The 18,655-nt window shown below is 37.6% G+C and overlaps 1 protein-coding gene across 2 annotated transcripts in view; it reads right to left on the reverse strand.

Annotated features, from left to right (window-relative positions):
• The window catches only part of kdrl (kinase insert domain receptor like), a 40,879-nt gene extending 24,187 nt beyond the window's left edge, over positions 1-16,692 (reverse strand). Inside the window, exons 1-10 of one of the 2 annotated variants that reach the window (XM_067518140.1) lie at positions 16,221-16,692; positions 9,982-10,072; positions 7,496-7,704; positions 5,832-5,959; positions 4,544-4,703; positions 4,290-4,426; positions 4,017-4,188; positions 3,677-3,800; positions 3,359-3,528; positions 1,474-1,624 (exon numbers count right to left, since the gene is read on the reverse strand). In XM_067518140.1, coding sequence (XP_067374241.1) covers positions 1,474-1,624; positions 3,359-3,528; positions 3,677-3,800; positions 4,017-4,188; positions 4,290-4,426; positions 4,544-4,703; positions 5,832-5,959; positions 7,496-7,704; positions 9,982-10,072; positions 16,221-16,284 — 1,406 coding nt within the window. In that variant the 5' untranslated portion in view covers positions 16,285-16,692. The remainder of the gene's footprint in view (positions 1-1,473; positions 1,625-3,358; positions 3,529-3,676; positions 3,801-4,016; positions 4,189-4,289; positions 4,427-4,543; positions 4,704-5,831; positions 5,960-7,495; positions 7,705-9,981; positions 10,073-16,220) is intronic. The other variant, XM_067518141.1, reaches the window with a different exon arrangement.
• Between the last annotated feature and the right edge of the window lie 1,963 nt (positions 16,693-18,655).

The following is an 18,655-nucleotide window of genomic DNA, read 5'->3' on the forward strand; positions in this document are numbered from 1 at the left end:
TATGTAGAACCCAGGTGTAGAATACTCTGTAGGGATTATAAAAGCCTTGTAAAATCCTTGATTTGACCTCCACCCCTAAACCCTTCACCACCCGTGGTGGGGAACAATCAGCCTGATGAGAGCAGAGGCAGAGGAGGAAACAGCAACAGGAAGGGCTGTGGTATGCGTCACCTCGTAGAGGAAACCCCATGTTCTGGCCAAAGGAGATAAGGTTGATCCCAAGACCTTGGTGGTCAACAAGGGACAGCTGATAACTTGTCAATCTGGTGATAAAGACACTCCCAAATTTCTTCCCCCTACAACATAAGTGTCATTTAAAAACACTGTAAGCTCACTTACCTCTACATTCTCCCCAGCCCCAGTGTTCCCATCCCTCTCCAAATTACCAAAGATGTGGATGGGATATGTTTTAAATAAATACATGTTGGCTTTATGGTGACAGTTACCTTGCAGCATCAGAGCTTTATAAAACAAACATTTTGCTCTGTTGGCTGCTCAACAGGCTATAGTTGTTCCTCTGTCTCATATGCTGACTGCCAAATACCAAGCAATTTTCATAGTGCCACCCTTAAATATCTTTATGCCTGCATAAATAGTTGCTATGACCCAACTAATGCCCATTATTATTCATAACATAAATCTGCCAACTATTAGTGGATTTTTGTAGATAATTTAAAGTAGAAAATTAGAAAGAGTCGCTGGTGGGTTAACACCATCTAACATGTAACATAATTTAGTCCTGTTCAGTCCACAATCTTGTTTTTGTTATTGGTGTAGGGCCTCGATAAGTAAAGGGTAATGGCCCATTGTTTTACTGATCTTTCCTGATCAGCAGGTCTCCTGCTGTCATTGACAAGACGGAATGTCAGGGAAAGTTCAGCTTTTTTGAGGGTTCATTACCAGGCTGGTATTCATGCATTAAATCATACACTCAATTCTGTATGTCTTTGTAGCAGCTGAGCGAATCTGAGAGCAGTATATTTCTAATTTTTCCCTTTCAGCCTTCAGAAACACAGACCAAAATTTAAAGGGCAGCTCTCAAGGGCTGCATTTCTTTGATTATTTTGTCATGTTCTGGTTAACATAGATCTGTTTTATAGTGGGATCCCTGCGCTGGACTTGTGGCTATAGACACCTATCTACACTTCATAGGTCTTTGATGTTGTTTGTGAAATTCCAGTAACATAATACATAGGAACCTGAGAGAAAACACCAGGCTCAACACATCACACCACGGCAAGGTAGCTAGTAGTATATGAGTTAATAGAATCTGGGAAATAATAACTGATATAACATTTTTATCATGTAAAGCTTGAAAAATATTTAAATTACACTTACAGGTAGTGTAACTTAAAATCATGCAAACTTTGCTCTTAAAACATCAGAGGAAATTAAGATTTAACCTCAAAGGGAGGTAAATCTAGTTTAATCATGTCGATACCTGGAATATAGCAACACAGAAATGTGACTTACTTTTTAAGTGTAGGGTCTGGGTCACATGGTTGCCAGTACCATGTTATGTTCGGCAAAGGCAACCCGTAAGCACTGCATTTTAGATCTTTGGGAAACATGTAACGCTGCACATCATCAGAAGTTATCTCCGCCTCCAAAATAGTTGGCTTCACTGTGTCAGAGAAGCAAATATGTACACATCCAAGCACACATACGCAAAGATACAGAGAGAGAGAGAAAGAATAAAGAGAGAAACAGAGAAAGAATAGGTCAGTACAATTATCAATGTTCCCAAACCAACCAACTGTGCAGTTTTATAATGTTCTTCTAATGAGGGATAACAATCATGATGGACAGCCACGTAAAAGGTGCCACTGACACAACTTGTCCTTTAGACACTGCGTAGGGGAAGAATGACAGGGTCATTGGCTTGCCCGAGGCAGCAGGTCAAAGAATGACCCCACTGCGCCCCATGCCCAGGTCAGTAAATCATTCATGTGCACTGTAATCAACAACAGATAGAAAATCCTTGTGCCACCTCATGAGGGAGTCTACACTGTATAGCTACATATTTCCTCTATTTTAAACAGCTGCAACTGTTATTCTGCACACTTCCAAAACTTTGCAGACCACAAAAAAACCTACATCCCATTACATACACACCATCTTCATGTACAACACATTATGAATGTGTTGTACATGGGCCAACTCTAAACAACAGAGAGTTGTTTAGAATAGTTTTTAAAAGTTTCAAATAGTTCCCTAATTGATATCAGCAATCTTTTGTCATTTTGTTTGTGTCTGGATGTCCTATTCCTGTCATTCCAAAAGACTTAATGTTTGTAAAGAGGATCTAAAAATCCATAAATAAAGTTTATCACTAGTCATAATGCCTAAGATTCCCAGTTTTAACACACGATCAGAATTCCTGAATAATGATTAAAGAATTTCTTATAAAAAACAGCATATACACACTTCCCTGTATGCTAACTGACTGAGTTAAACAGTTATCAGTGAATATAAACTCATTACAAAATAGAATTACATAAAAAGCCCGTGTTTTTCAGAAGTTGTACACATATTTTATAGACCATATTTGTATGAATTGTGGGGGCCTGGTGTCTCAAAGGGTAGAGCATTGGGTTGGGATGTAGAAGGCCACAGGATTGAATCCCACACCACCAGGCATGCTCCACCAACCCATCAAGGGCCACCAGGGTTGTGGCAAGAAAAAAAAACTCATGCCAAATAAATGTGCGGAACACATTCCATGGTAGAGAGCCCTGAAGGGACAAGCTGAAAGCCATTGTTCTTTTGATGTTTTTATGAACTGCCTTGTACATAAAAATGGTGAGGATGCAAAAAATAATTGGGTAAAGGTACAATGGCTTGGAGAGAGTGGAGACAATGTGCAGAATATAGCCCAAGTTATTTACACCCTGGGGCGGTTGTAGCTCAGTTGGTAAGGGCAGTTGTCTACAGGCCACAGGGTCAGTGGTTCGATCCCCGGCCTCTGGGCACGAAACTGAAACCCTAACGGCCCATTCCCCTTCCCAGCTGTGCAGTGCCAGTCCAAACCCGGTAGAAATTGGGGAGGGTTGCATCAGGAAGGGCATCTGGCGTAAACACTATGCCAAATCAACCTGCGGACAATGATCCGCTATGGCGACCCTGAACTCACGGGATGAGCCGAAAGGACAAAAAATAAAAAAATAAATAAATAAAATAAATATGCTATGTCAATCCAGCCCTGGAATCAACAAGCCCCCCAAATTCCTCTCATTGTAAAGCTGCTACCTGCCATCCAGTGAACTGGACTGAAAACAGCACCGTGTTACCAAAAGTCCACACCCAACCAAGAAACTGCTTTATTTTCTCAGACTCAGTGTTTGGGGCAACGACTTACCATGGACTACCAGAGTAAAGCTAATATTCTTGTACAGGCCCTTCTTTTGGTTGCCAATGTTTATGGTGAAAATTCCAGCATGTTTCTTCTGCACTTCAGTGATGATCAAGTTGTAACCAGACTTCTTGTAACATGAGGAATTATTTTTGATAAGGACCCCATCCTTATACCTGAAAATTGGAACCATGGAACATTTTTGACCCAGGATAAAATATCAACAGTTTGTTTATAAAGTTAACATTTTGTGTTTGAGGTAGAAGTGTTTATACACTCAATCCTTAATCTACACTTTTTTCATCAATGTAAACCACTACTTACCATTCTAACACATCTGGTGGGGGAAGAGCAACGACCTCAACCTCAAAAACAACTCTCTTTTTGCCTTCATTGACCACCATACTGGACCTGTCACGCTTATAGGAGATATTTAAGAATGGATGCTCTGCAAAAAAAAGATTAAAAGCGAAGACACCATCAAGAAAAATTACATAAAACTAACCATTATTGTTAAAGTATCACAACAATGAAACAATGATTTCTCTTGTTTGAAAATGTTAGTGTTACTTAAATATTTAAAGTTTGCAATAAATGTTAGAGCTCATGGAAATTACATTTTTAATAAATGCTCGGATTTCTAATCTACTGAAAGCATACTTACCATGGACCACAACATTTGCTTTGGCAGTTATATTTTTCTTGGGTTCAATCTCAGCTTTGCAGTGGTACTCCCCTTCATCCTCCATGGAAACGTTTGGCAAGAATAAAACCTTGCTCATCACAATAACATTACCAGGAAAGTCTCTGGTCTTGTTTATATAATGTGGATTTTTCTGAAGACAAACGAAGGACAATAGACTCCATGACTGTGATGGAACCGTGTTATGGTCCCATATACATACATTACATTAATAAAAGTAAACCCTGAACTTACTTTCTTCCTAGGAAAATCCCATGTGAAGTTGATTCTTCCATTATAAGTGGTCTCACCAGTACAGTTGAGGCTGAGGGTGTCTCCAACTAACACTCTGACACTCTTTGGGGTGATTTTCACATTATTGAGAACATTAGCTGTGAAATGAAGACAAAAGGATAATAATACTGTGAAAAAGAGAAACATCTTTATCTATGATGGTCTAAACTTCTCAAAGAGAGCAGAATGTTTGGACAGAATGAAAACAAACTCACTGAGTCTCTGAGGGATGTACATTGACTTGAACTTATGACCATTGACAGTGGTGCTACAGGTGAGTAAATTGTACACAGTGTCTGGACCATAGGAAATCTTGAATCCCACCTTTGGATCCCATACAGCATTATTTAGAATCATCTCATTTGAAGGCATACCCTGTAGAGAAGAGAGTAAATCACAGAGGTTGTCTCAGTATAACTATTTACATGGTGACACTGGTGTGATGTTCATTAAAAATCACTGAGCCACACAGATTGAAGTGTGATGCACTCAGCTTCATTTAACATGTAACTTGTGCTCCGCTGAGCTCAGCTGGGGACAGGCATCTGTGGTAATGACGGTGTAACTACTTATTATTTATTTGTTGTGGAGTCTAGCCACTGCAATCATTGCAATGGAGCACAAAATATTACAGGCTCAAAAAAGGATGTACATGCCTGCTGCTGTTTGTTCTCATGCCAGAAGTTTGGCTGGGAGAACTAAAAAATTGGAAAAGGGAAGGAAGAAAGGAAAGGGACCAGAAATAAGGAATGTAGTAGATTTGCGAATAGCCAGAATGCCAGTTAAATCTAAACCAATTGTCTTTGTACTTTTTAGGCACTTTCACTTATATGACTAGGACACACTTTTGCGATTGGAATGGCAACTGTCAACATGGCTTTTATGCTGGTGTTCCCGAACACAGTTATTGAGTACTTACAGTAGGTTCTACACAAGGATGAAAAGTATTGTTCATTTACTGAGGAAACACTACTCCACTGACATCTTACTCTTATTCTGGGATCAATGATAAATTATCCATTGTTTCCTGTGAGTGGATAAAGCCTGTAGTGTTTTTCTACTGCATTTCCTGATGTTTGTAAGAGAAGAGAGACTAAATTTAGAGTTTTTACAGTCTATTTTAAGTAAACTACTCTTAAAGAACCTTCCTGGTGGGACAGGAAGCAGACAGGATGACTGGCCCTGAGCTACCCTCAGACAAGCCCACTGTCCCCCATCTATTACTGTGTACTAAAGTTATTTTAGATACAAGAATGCAAGAACAAATGAGGCATCTTAAACGCAAAGTAGAGACAACATTTTCACAAAAAGACAAAAAACAAACAGGAAAACCCTGCTGAGGTATTATTAGCATTGTTGCTTCCTAAGCTGACATACTACATAATTTACTTTAAGGTCCATATCTAATATGGTTTAATGAACACATACAGTGTATTTATACATAAAATAAATATCTATATTTAGAGCAAAGGATGTGAAATGATCGCTTTTGTGCAGTCTTACCACTGTCAGCGTTACAACAGTGTGAGGAGAGGACGTCCTGCAGGGAACTTCTAGACTAGTCTTATCCCGATATGTTACCAGGATGTGAGGTGTCTGATCATGGGGAGTCACAAATGGCTGCTCAGGATCTGAAGGACAAAAAAACAGTAACATTTAAAATACAGGTCATGCAGAAACTGCATTTCAAAGCAGATGTGCCGCATTACATTTTAGCCCCTTGGGATAATTATGTTTTGTAGCAAATTCACAGCTGTTGTTAAAAGAAGGTGAAAATGTCAGTGCAATTGTATCAGGGAAATGTCTGGGCATCTAACACAGATATCAAATTAAGAGATCGGTTCATTCTAAATAGATAAGGCAGCAGAGCACAAAGAGAGCATTCAGGCTATAGTGACGTGTTCCTACTGGGCAGACTGCCATCCCACAATGGGGGTGGAAACTTCATGGCTCTACATGGCTTCTGGTGTGAGGTCAAGCAGTAGTGGTGTGACAAAGGAATGACTATTTGAAAAGTAAGCATGAAAAATAATCAATAAACAGCTAAATGGCTTTGAAGAGAAAAGTGTTTGACTAAACACAAGTACAGCAAGTGTGCATCCAGCTTTTAGTTTCATCTGTATCACTTACACCTACAGTATTTCCGATCCCTTAGTTCATCTAACCCCTTAGTTTAAAATTTAAGACTTACCTTACAGAAACAACCAAATAAACAAGTACACGTATTTGTATATGTGTACATGTTTTTTTTTTTGTTTGTTTGCTTGTTTGTTTCTTTGCTAATAAAGTAAAAAAAAAAGCCGTTTCCTTTTGTTGGCTACCCCGATTTTCAATTGGATAATAATAAAACTATATAACTGGTGCCATTTGTTGCTTTAGGAAAACTTAGAAAAACAGTAGCTGGAGCAGGAAATCACAGTCATTGACTAGAGGTTCCTGTGCAATCACCCAGAAACCATGGTAGCAAAGCAACAACTTCCCCTCTCTGTCTCACTCCCTCAATAGAAAAATTGCGAAAGTTCAGTCTTAATGCCAGTGGATTAAAGTTAACGTTCTTGCATGTAAGTAGCAACTGTAGACATAGTGCACATAGTTGCTAAAAAAGCGAAACTTTTTTATTTGTTCTTTCGAATCTTCTTTCATTATTACTTTCTTTCCCCTTTCTTCTGTTCTTCCTGAGTAAATTCACTCTTTTTATCTTGCTAAAGTTGATGCTTTCCATGGCTTTTATCCACCAGGAAATATCACATTGCTCACTGACCATTTCATTCTATCCATTAAGTGCCAGTATTTGTTGATTTGTTCAACACAAGACCTGTCTACTGGCGTCAGCAGATGACAATCACCCTTTGAAAAGCTTTCTTTGATCAGAAGTCTTCCACAATATACACAAAAAAACAAACACAGTTAAATTGTAAAAAAATTATTTGGTTCAAAAGAAAGAAACCTTAGACGAATTCTTTGTATTTATAAACATTAGACTTTTTCTCATGCTAGAAAATTTTTAATATTCACCAGACTGGAGAGGATTTTTTCAAAGTCCGAAAAAAACTATGCTGGTTTCTGGTCTCTTATGCCTATTGATTTGCTTGACTGTATTAAATAAAATATGATCTGAGCCAATTACTTCCAGTATCCCAGTACAAAGAGCACTTTGAAGGTCTCACCTTTGACATAGACAAAGATGTAGCGGCTGTGGTGTAAATTATCTTTACAGCTGTATTTCCCTGTGTCACTAGCATTCAAGTGTGTTATTGTGAGTTGGATGCAATGCGAGTAAGAATGACGTCTGGAATCACACTGCTCCACTTTCGCCCTTTGTGAAGACATTTGTTCTGGGGGATCGCCAACCATCCAGTGCAGGGGACCGTGACCTCTGTCAGACGAAACAAAGGGACAGTGTTAGATAAACTGACAGACAAAAGATAAAACAGTTTAGTCAGATTTAGGTTTAATAATTGAGGATTTTTAGATTTACATTTAGTCTTTTAGCAGACACTTTTATCTAAAGCGACTTACCAGTGAGGTACATTTTGAGATTTTTTCCACAGTATTTGGAAAACAATCTGTTTTACTAAGTAGGTTTGATTTTGAACATTAACATTAAATTACTGTTGCTCTGTTTTCTATAAACAAACACTGGATCTGTTCTGAGGAAATGTGTCACTGCTTCCGGATGGCAGTGGATGCTTCTCCCTTTGAACTTTGGGCTTGATGTTAATTTAAAGTTTATTTTAAGGTAATATTGAGTCATCCAACAAGATGAACTTTCACATGGGAACATGTTTCTCTTAGACTTTATGTTCAGCTAACACATTCTTTCCACACAGTCTCACTTAAAAACTCTCATTAAAGATATCCCAGAGGAACATCAAAAATGTCTTGCATACCACTGCCTTTGCCTGCAGACGTTTGGGTCAAGCAATCTCTAGCTCTTGTGCAGTGAAAACAATTCTGTACTGTATGGACCAGACGAATGTGGCCTTGTAGGGAAGCATTACATTAGATAGACGTGAGTCCCCAAACATTCTTTGAGGGCCTGTAAAATGATGCAAGATCCCTTAAGTTCCTAACAAAAGCGAATGTAGCACACTTGGGCCCCAAACTTTTCCCAAGAAATTTCAACAGACTGATATATGTGGACCACTACTGGTTCCGGTCATGGACTGTGTCAGCCTCTTTCTAGCCAGCAAGTGTTCTGAGGCCCAGGCCACATTTTTCTGTCCATCCTTTTCCTTTCAGTCACACAGTGACACCATTGGGCACTTTATGACTGTAGTGACAGTTGAGACACAGCCTTCTCCTGCTGACCTTTGATAAGTACAACAAGCCCCTAAGGGTGATGAGTTTTTCCCAGAGCTACTTTTGCTTTTTACCTTTTTGTACTAGCTTGTAATAAGTTTTACATTCTCGCTCAAATTTTTGTTCATACAATTGAAACTGTTCCAGTTGTGTAGCATTAGAAAGGCCTATAAGCTAAAAGAAATGACTGCATAATCTCCCTTTAAGTGTAGTTTAAAGAATTTAGATAACACTAGGGATAGTAGATGAAGGAAGGTTATCCTACAGCAACAACATATGACATGATGCATTTACAGGTCTACTTTGTTGTGAAAAAAAAATATACACTATATTACCAAAAGTATTCGCTCACTTGCCTTTAGACCCATATGAACTTTAGTGACATCCCATTCTTAATCCACAGGGTTTAATATGATGTCAGCCCACTCTTTGCAGCTATAACAGCTTCAACTCTTCTGTGAAGGCTTTCCACGAGGTTTAGGAGTGTGTTTATGAAATACATAATACACAGTGCTCGCAGTCTTCGCTCTAATTCATCCCAAAGGTGTTCTATCAGGTTTATGTCAGGACTCTGCAGGCTGGTCAAGTTCTTCCACACCAAACTCACTCATCCATGTCTTTATGGACCTTGCTTTGTGCACCTGAATTCATTCATTTGGATGGGTGAGCGAATACTTTTGGCAATATATATGTGTGTGTGTGTATGCGTATCTACCGTTTTTATGCTGAGTGACACTGCGTTTATGGGCATGGAATGGTTTGTACGTTTGTCATAAACTAATGTCACAGCTAGAGTCATAACAACTAAAGCATAGGTATGGCCACATGCCTTTGGCCACAAACACAATAATAGCATCATCCCAGTGAGTTGAGACTATCTCAGTTGGCCTTGGCAGCAGGTTACAGCCTATAATAATAGAGAGCTACAGTAGGTTAATTAGCTCTGCTTACAAACTGCAAACTAACTACAATGATACAAACTTGGTCCTAAATAGCCACAGCATATGGTGTACCCACTGCCTTTGGGACAACAATTAGCGGCAGACTACTTCTTATGGCAATATACCATAATGGAACTCAGGCTTCCCTGCTGGATTAGAGGTAATGTAAATGTTTTGAGATGTAACACAATAGTATTGAGAGAGGATGCAAAAATTTCCCAGGATAATTAAAGTTTTACAAGGTACCAGATTATTGTTGCAAAAATATGAAAAGTTCATATTACCAGACATATGTATTATGTATGAATGTCTATATGCTACATTTAGCTTTGAAAATTCTTTTTTTTATTATTCTATTTACTTCACATTGAATATTACTTAACAATGAAATGACAAAGTGTGTTACGTACTTGCATGTGAGGTTTAACACATCATTCTTATGCAGAATGAGCTGATCCCCTGAAGGCAGAATTTTAGGAAAGTGTTTTCTCTCCAAATGACCTGTTGAATAAACATACACACGTGTGCACACAAACATTTACATACATAAACACACACAGTAAAAAGAAAAACACATGCAGAGGAATTAATACATATCCAAAATGGGCACATTTACAGACTCTCTTTAATGGTGTTTGTCAGTCACTATCGGACTAAACAACAAAATGGAAAACACTGTTTCACTTTTTTGTTTTGATTCACAGAAAATAACTTAAGTGGTTTGCAGGTTGTGCTGATTTGCTCTGCCTGCTAGTGACTGTTCACTGAAAGAGCACACAGGGTATTTCTGCTGCTGCGACAGAAAGGGTCTTGAATAGATAGTGCTCTGGGATGAGCCAACAGAGAGAGAAGATGGGATAGTGAGAGGAAGCAGACAATATGGTGAGCAGCTGTGCCAGTTTTCAAGTAAGGTCAAACCAGTCAGAATTACTCAGAACTGAGCCATGCTTTTCCTCTAAATGCACAATTTGACTTTTTTAGTGGGTGCTTCCTTCCTCTCTTTTTTATTTTTGTCATTTAGCATTGAGCTTGCACACAAATGCTCTCATTGCATTTTCTCAGGGGAAATACAATGTGGAGATGTTTGGTTCAAAGGGGGTTGCTACTTGGTGCACAGCCCACAATGTCTGTTGAGAGCTACCTCTAACAGAGTTCAACATAGGAAGCACTGTGATTCTCCTTACTGTCCAGGAGGTGTCACAATTCACAATCCCATATGTGATTTCCTTCTTTTCACTGAGATCCCTGAGCAGCTTGTCATTGACAGCTGTCATAACAATCTTAAGGGGAAACTTTATTTGCAGCACAGAACCAACAAAGACAATGGAATTACACAACAGCATACGCTCTGAAATGTTTATACATGGACAAACTGAGGGCCACACATGTATGCACAAGAAGACCTGCCTTTACAAAAATATAACACTCAGAAAGTATTTGTCTATTATTCAGAACAGATGTTGTGAAAAATTAGCTGACATTGCCTGTCTTCACAGTGGCACTAAATATCAACTTCCTCGCAAAATATTAGAACATCATTGATTTAATTGTACAAGGTTATGGAGAGACGAAGGGTTGTGGCTCAAACTCTTTCATGTTAACTGTTCCCATCTGGATCGAGCATCAAGCTTGCTTATTAAATAAACATTCATATATTCAACAGTTCACAAGTTAGGAGAATGCAAATCTTTATATTGGCCATTAGCAGTCAAATCCATTTTCCTAAGAAATCAAATTCATTTTCCGAAAACTTCATATCTCAAAACTGGCTGCATGTAAACTGAATTCCAAAAACAGGGTATAATATGGTACAGTAATGAATCAAACAGAATTTTAACCACAGTAATTTACTTTCTTCAAAAAGTTGTTATTTTGATCCATGTGCCAGACTGAAAGCAATACATGTATGAATGCTAGCACCGTCTTGCACTCTTAGCACAAATAACAACAACCAAAAACAATAGTAATATCTAATTGCGCTGGCATGGAGCTGTTAGAACTGAGAGTTTTTCCTGTTCTCCTCTATAAAGATTAAAGATAGGTCTATTAGCCGGTTCAGCCACACAGTAAAAAAGAAAGAAAGAACGACAGAATGAAACACATTTGGCTTTTTCTCTCTATCCTACACCCTCTAAACTCCCACCTGCACAGAGCCTGCCCAAAGTTGACCTCAAATGGCGCCCCCAACTCTAAACCCCCTGCAACAGCTTTGTGCTGCATTCCTCAAGCAGATTGCATGAAAAATGCCAGAATTTGTGTTGTTTTGTTTCAAAGAGCCCTGGGGCTGGTTCTCATTAAGAGCAATTAAGAAGAGGACAGGCGTTGAACAAACTAAGAGACTGAGTGAATTCCAGTTCAGGTTGTTCGTAATCTAATGACATGATCTTTACCCCCAGAGTATAAAACTGATTATTAAATGAAAGACAAAGTGACCAGGATTACATTTGTATGTCCTTGACCTCACTTGACATTAATAAAGGGAATTGGCACATTACAATTTGTTTGGGAAACATGTGTGGTACTGTGGGTTCACTAACACTCAGGAAATAAAGACAAAAGAATTTAAACAGTGTTGGATTCAAGGATCTACTCTAGACTGTTCTAAAATAATTTTTACTCTAAAATACTATATAAATATTTTGTTTGAAATTATAGCAAAACATTGGCAAAAGGTTCAACTGAAATGGCAAAATGTCCAAACCAGAGGAAATCAGCAGTAAAACTAAATTTCATCAAATGTCAATTTCAATTTAATTGTTGGCATGGCTGTTGAAAATTAACATGCACTTGGGGATGAGCAGACAGAAAAATATGTATTCATTTTAAGGGATACACAAAACTAGTGTCAGTAAAAGGATATTGTGAAACATAGTATCATCTCCAATAACAGGTGTGTTCATTTTGAATCAAGTTTCACAGTACAGTTGTAAGAAAATGTTGCAAGTTAACCTTTATATACTTTAGTACCCTTATATTGGCTATTAAAATTATCTTTTGAGAAAATAAAGTCATTAACAATGTTATGTTATATTATTATAATCATATTTTACTTTACATTGTAATTCTGAAGTGGTTTACAACCACTTATTGGTATTTTAATCAAATGACTACTGTGTAATGTTACACTTTTACAGCTTTATAGAAATAAAGGTTGGGGATTAAAAACAATTCACCTAGACAATAATATTTAACAAATATAAGATGCAGTGATAGAAAAATTGGCACAACTATTGCAAATATGTCCAAAGCATGCTTTTGCAGCATGTTGCCAACAGCTTCTGTTTGTTGCATAATATGAGACACTATTACTGTAAGAGATGACTGTACTGTCACTGAAATAGACAGGAAATCCTAAGTCACAGTCCGTGGAGTGCTGGAAATAATGTACGGAATTATCTTTTCCAATGAGTACACCTCATACTTACATAGATCCCTTCATTTTTACAGTCAACCTGATTGTCCTGAGAGTCAAGGGGAGGAGATTTTTTGGGAATTTTTAAGGCAAATTTAACAATAAAGTATGTGACTATGGCAACAGGAGTAACAAAGTAGCAATTAATTCTTCAGTAAAATAAACAATTCTTTATTAAAATGTGTGGCCACTGTGGCATCCACTGGTTGGATGCTACATCTTAATCTAGGTGGCTTATCATGCCTTAAAAATAAAGTATGTGACACAGGCACACAGGAGTCACACAGGAGTAAAATCTGAAAGAAAAGCTACAGTATTGTTGAAAAGGATAACAGGCAATCTGTTGCACCTGTGAATATTCTAATACTGCAATTATTATACATGAAGCAATACTATACAGTTACTTATTTTAAGAACTCATTACTATGTTAATAGTGATCAAAGGATATGTTGTTATTCTACAAACAGTTAAGGAAGTGGACTGAAAAGCAAAGGGAGCTTTGTATTTGTTACAAGTGGGATTTACAAATTACAGAAACAGAGTTTTTTAACTTTATTTTCATTCATTTGACAGTTCTACACTACACTATGCATTATCCTAATACAAATGTGTGCCAGAGATATTAAATAGTAATTTTTGGACAACCAAAAATTCACAAAAGGCTCAAAACACTTATGGGAGAATGCAGCACAAAGGTTAAACTTTAATTTGAACTATCTGCCAAAATAACTACTACTGCCCTAACTACGATGCATGTGTTGGGAGAATTCTCACACATGGTGTCCTTCTGAAACCCTTCCACTTTGCCAACAGCAAGGCAACAGTTAGGGAGCCTTTTTCATTAGCAGTATATTAGTTTTAGGGAAATTGGTTGCAAAATGTCCCATACTTCTCTTAAAAAAACAAAATAAATTAACATCTGTCCATGATGGGTGGCCACTCTGGGTTATGTAAATTTGTGTAGAGCCAACAAACAGAACTCTTCTATATGAGAGTTCTAAATAGTAAACCCAGAGGATTCCGGTTCCATAATGTATGATTAAGACTAATAGCCAGTCAGAAGCTCCTTGAAATTAAAATCTCATGCAGGATTCAAAGAAAATATATTGCAGTCACAGGATGGATATGCCTTATAGGGACCAGATGCTTGGATCATTCTAAGAACAGCTACACAAAGCAATTTGTAAAGTTAATATCCCTTTTTAAGGGAATGACGTTTTATGTGGTGCTGTTAGGTCTCCAAATCCAGGTGAGTGTGTGTGCAGATTAGTTTTTCTTGTGCTGCCTGCACTGACCCAGACACACTGCCAGTGAGCAATGAACCCCTTTGCACTTGGCTGACCTCTCATCACTCCCATTTTCCACTTAATCTCAAGCATCCAAGCAGGAAAGAAAAACGACTTCAAAACAAATTAGAGACAAGATCAACTCCCTCTATTAGAAAATAGCTTTAAAAGAAACACTGTCTGTCTTCATTGAATTAAGAATAGAGGGGAATTTGAACCCCTTCATTTTATTTATTGCCTCAATTATCCCTTGCTTGGATTATCATTTTGAATTGCTTTTTCCCAAGATTAGCCTGTTTACTAACAACACTTACAGAACCTACACCTAAAACTCTACACCTAAAATGTGTTCCTTTTATTTAATAGTTTTCTGGACAAACAGAAACAATTTATTATTTAATATCTGCATATAGAATTACAGCAATAATAGCCACAGACGCGTGCCACTAATACTATTAAATCCATCACACTGAAGACATAAAGTCACAAAATATTACACCGACCTACAGAAATAAATCCACATTGAATTTAACATTTTCTGCAAATCACTAATATAATTTCAGGGACAAAATGTAGACAAAGAATTAAAATGGGTCTCATTACAATGAACAAAGCCTCTATCCGCATCTCTCTGTAATTCTTCACTAAAACTTGTGCCCACTGTGGCATCACAGACTGGATGCTACATCTTAATCTTAAGTAGGTGGCTTATCACATTTTATCACGTATTTATTATATTTTTACAGTGTTTCACCTTATTTGCTAAAGTTAACACATCTTAATATAGAGACAGGCCAATGAGCCATAAGTTACTAATGGCTCTACCAGTCAGTAGCTCCTATGCAGAAACAATACCCTCTTTTCCTCTCTGCTATTGTCTTGTGGATGGAGTTTGACATAGCTCAATAAGAGCACAAGGATCTTGGGAAGAAATCTTTGCTCAGGTAGCTGGTCACATTTCCGTGACCTTTACTAGCAAGAACAATTCCAGGCTGCCTATTGCTTCTACGTCCGTTTCCTCCTTGTGTCTTTCCCACGCTTTGCGTGGACAGTGAAGGAAATCTACTTAAAAACACAGAAGACAAAGCTTCATGGTCTGAAAGTGTGTATGTGTGTGTCTGTGTGTGGGGCGGGGGGAGTGGAAAGGGGTAAACGTGAGCAGTACTTCCTTTGTTTGGATGAGCTGTTTATTTGGAAGTGACAAGAAAAACTTATCAGTGATACACTAGACCTCGCACAAGGTGTAGGAACACCCGCCTTTTACACACTTATTTTTGTGGTGACACTGAAACAATGAAGCTGATCTTGGGGACAGAAAAATACCATTCTTCCAAAAATTTTGAATCCTGTTCACTCAAAACAGAAAAGAATTGCTGGAATGCAACTTTTGTTTTTGTAATATATGGATGCTAATGTGCAACACATGATTTGCAGTAACTAATACACATCAACCAAATTATAATCTAGCAATCTGGTTAATAAAATAATTTCACAGTCTGGGCGTTTGTGATTGCCTGTGGGAGTCAACACATTTAGTTCTTAACTCTAATAACCCGATTATATCGGAGCAAGTCTACCTCTAGCGCCTTGTGTGAAAACTGCCTTAGCCTTAAACTTTTGGCACAAATGTTTAAGAGAATATGCAAATTAAATAATCTGCTGTTATATTCAGACAAAATAAAACATGTTCTTCAAAGGTAAAGATCAAAGATAAACTTGGCCAAAACTGGTAACATTAACGCATAGCCGATTAAGATCACAAGAATAATAAAATGTCTGCACTTCCCCTTCTAATAACTGACAGTTACTGATTTTGTCGTAAAAACAATATGCTTTATGGCAATTCAGTGAAACGACTCAGTTAAATATCACAATGTTGTTATGATTTTCCATGCATAAAACTCTACTATGCGTAAACAAGTGGTTTTGTATGGATGAATGACTCCTCACCATTTGTGAGCGATGAACAGCACCAAATGAATGCGACCAATTTGAAGCAGTCGGACGAGATCATCCTTCCACTCGTCACCACAATCCCAGTTATGCGTTAGAAATAAAGTAATAGAGGTCCTTCCAAAAGCGAGTATATCAGTCTTGTTTTTCTTTTTCAACAAATTTGTTCTAAATCCACATAACGCTCAGGTGTGTATACAGAAGCGGCGGTGAGTCCATTGTAGTCCGTGACGCACGTATATCAACCTCCGCTCCCGCAATAACGAGACAGCTGTACCGCTGTATCTTTAGGGCAGGTGCTCTCCAAGGGCAAAGTTAAATCTAAAAACTCTAGTGAGTGGTGGAAAAAACAAAGACGATTGAGTTGTATTTCATTTTCCAATTATATTTGGCACGATCAATCCGCCCCTAACTTCTGTGCGTCTTGGAGAAGTTCTCCTCCCTGCCGCCTCTCATCAACCCTCCAGTTCAGGCGTGTTTTATAGAGATGCATGGGAATGAAGTGAGGAGGGACATGAGGAGGGACGTGGGAGGGGGGTGGTATGAAGTGGGGTGATGTGGGTTGAGTGAGGCGTTTGGGAATACTCCTTTCTTCAGGCTACTAAGGAAGAGACAACTTAATGTGAAATAATGAATCATTTGTTCCCATCATAGTTATATGTTCCAAATGACGATGATTGATGATTAAACATGAAAATACTAATATATTATATTATATTATACTATACTATATATAGCATAATTAATATAATGGAACTCTAATGGAACCCCCCACTTTAATATAACCCGAGTAAGATTTATCACATAATTGTTTCATTCACAAGGACGTAAATACACCATTGATTTATATAAATATCATATTCTTGATTTGGTGTCTGTGAATGTTTCCAAATGACAATTTGGCAATAGATTTGTTAAGATGAACTTTGTATGTGTAACCCTTTTTTTGATAAAATCAACCTACTGTGTAACCGAGGTTAAAGGTAACAGCTGTTATCTTGTCTCGAGAGGAAAAAAGAATAAAAAATAAACATTCATTGTGATATCAGATTGGATCCACATTATCAGCACTAGTGTTTAGAATAAACATTTGCTGGATTTATTTTTAACTTCAGAAACAGGATATACTGCTTTTTATATCAATGTAAATAATCTTCTTTGTCCAATAGTACCCTGCAGTGTGTGGATGTGCTGCAGACTGTTTTCTTTTATCACCACAACAAATACTTAGCTTGCTGTAGGTCACAGTATCAGGCACTGTAAATAAGAACATCCTGCGCTCACCTTTCTGCCTGTTTCAGGACTGACCAACCAGCATTTTGGAGAATGAATCTGAAGGGTTTTCAACGTGGAGAAACAGAACTTGTAAATTGTGATGAGCTCTGCTCTTCCATTCCAGTCACACAAAAAAGATTTTCACCACACTGTTGATTGTTTACATCATAGCTTAAAATAACTGAAAAATATTGCAAAATATTGCTATTAAGCATGTGCACATAACGTTTACTGTCATTTGCATTTTATTCCAAAAAGGGTGTTTTTGTTTTTGTTTTTACTTTTTCAAGTTTTTAATGAAACTGTTAACACTTACTGGTAGTTATGAAACAAACAATTCAGTTTCCCTACTACATATTTTAGAATGAACTATACATGGAAAAACACAGCTAAAGGATAAGCAGTAGGTTATCAGGTATCACAATATAAAGATGGTAGACTATTAGAGTTTAAGGTTTACTAGTAGCTCGCTAAATTTACAAGGATGAGGTGAGATATTCAAAAGGTAGTCTTGTCTGCTGAGGTCTTCAGGAGACATTCCCATTTGACCAAGAGGGCAGCATATGCATCTCATGATGAACAATTGCTGGAAGTTGCTGGCTGAGAGGGTGGATTTTAAATGTTTTATTTTAAAATCTGGTGTTCAAACACACTACGGGGGTCTAACTGGTTCTATGCACACAGCACGCACACTTCCTTCTGCCCCAACAGCAAAGTCTTCTCGGCTAAATGAAGCAGTAGAAATAAAGTCTTTCTTCATCACCATTATGGAGGCGGTCTTACTGCTTGCCTGTTGATCAAATGACTGTAGTCAGTCTTGAATGGAAACAATGTCTCCAGAGCCCATTCATACTACAAGAAAGGAATGTATGTAGTACACATTACGGCTGGTGAGCAATTTAAGATTTAAAGTTCCTGATCAGCAAACTGACTACAAGGCTGTGACATAATCATTAATATGAAAAGATATAATAAATATAAATATAAAATATAATATTGAGGAAAGAAATAAACTCAAAATGCTAAATTGGAGATAAAAGGTACAAACCATAAGTGCTTTTAACTTTTAAGATAGCCTATAAGATAATCATCTTCAAAACAAAAATGCTTTTTCTTAACAGAATAAAAATCCATTTATTATTTATTTATTTTTGTCC

The sequence above is a fragment of the Channa argus genome, chromosome 10, assembly GCF_033026475.1.
Source record: "Channa argus isolate prfri chromosome 10, Channa argus male v1.0, whole genome shotgun sequence".
NCBI lineage: Eukaryota > Metazoa > Chordata > Actinopteri > Anabantiformes > Channidae > Channa > Channa argus.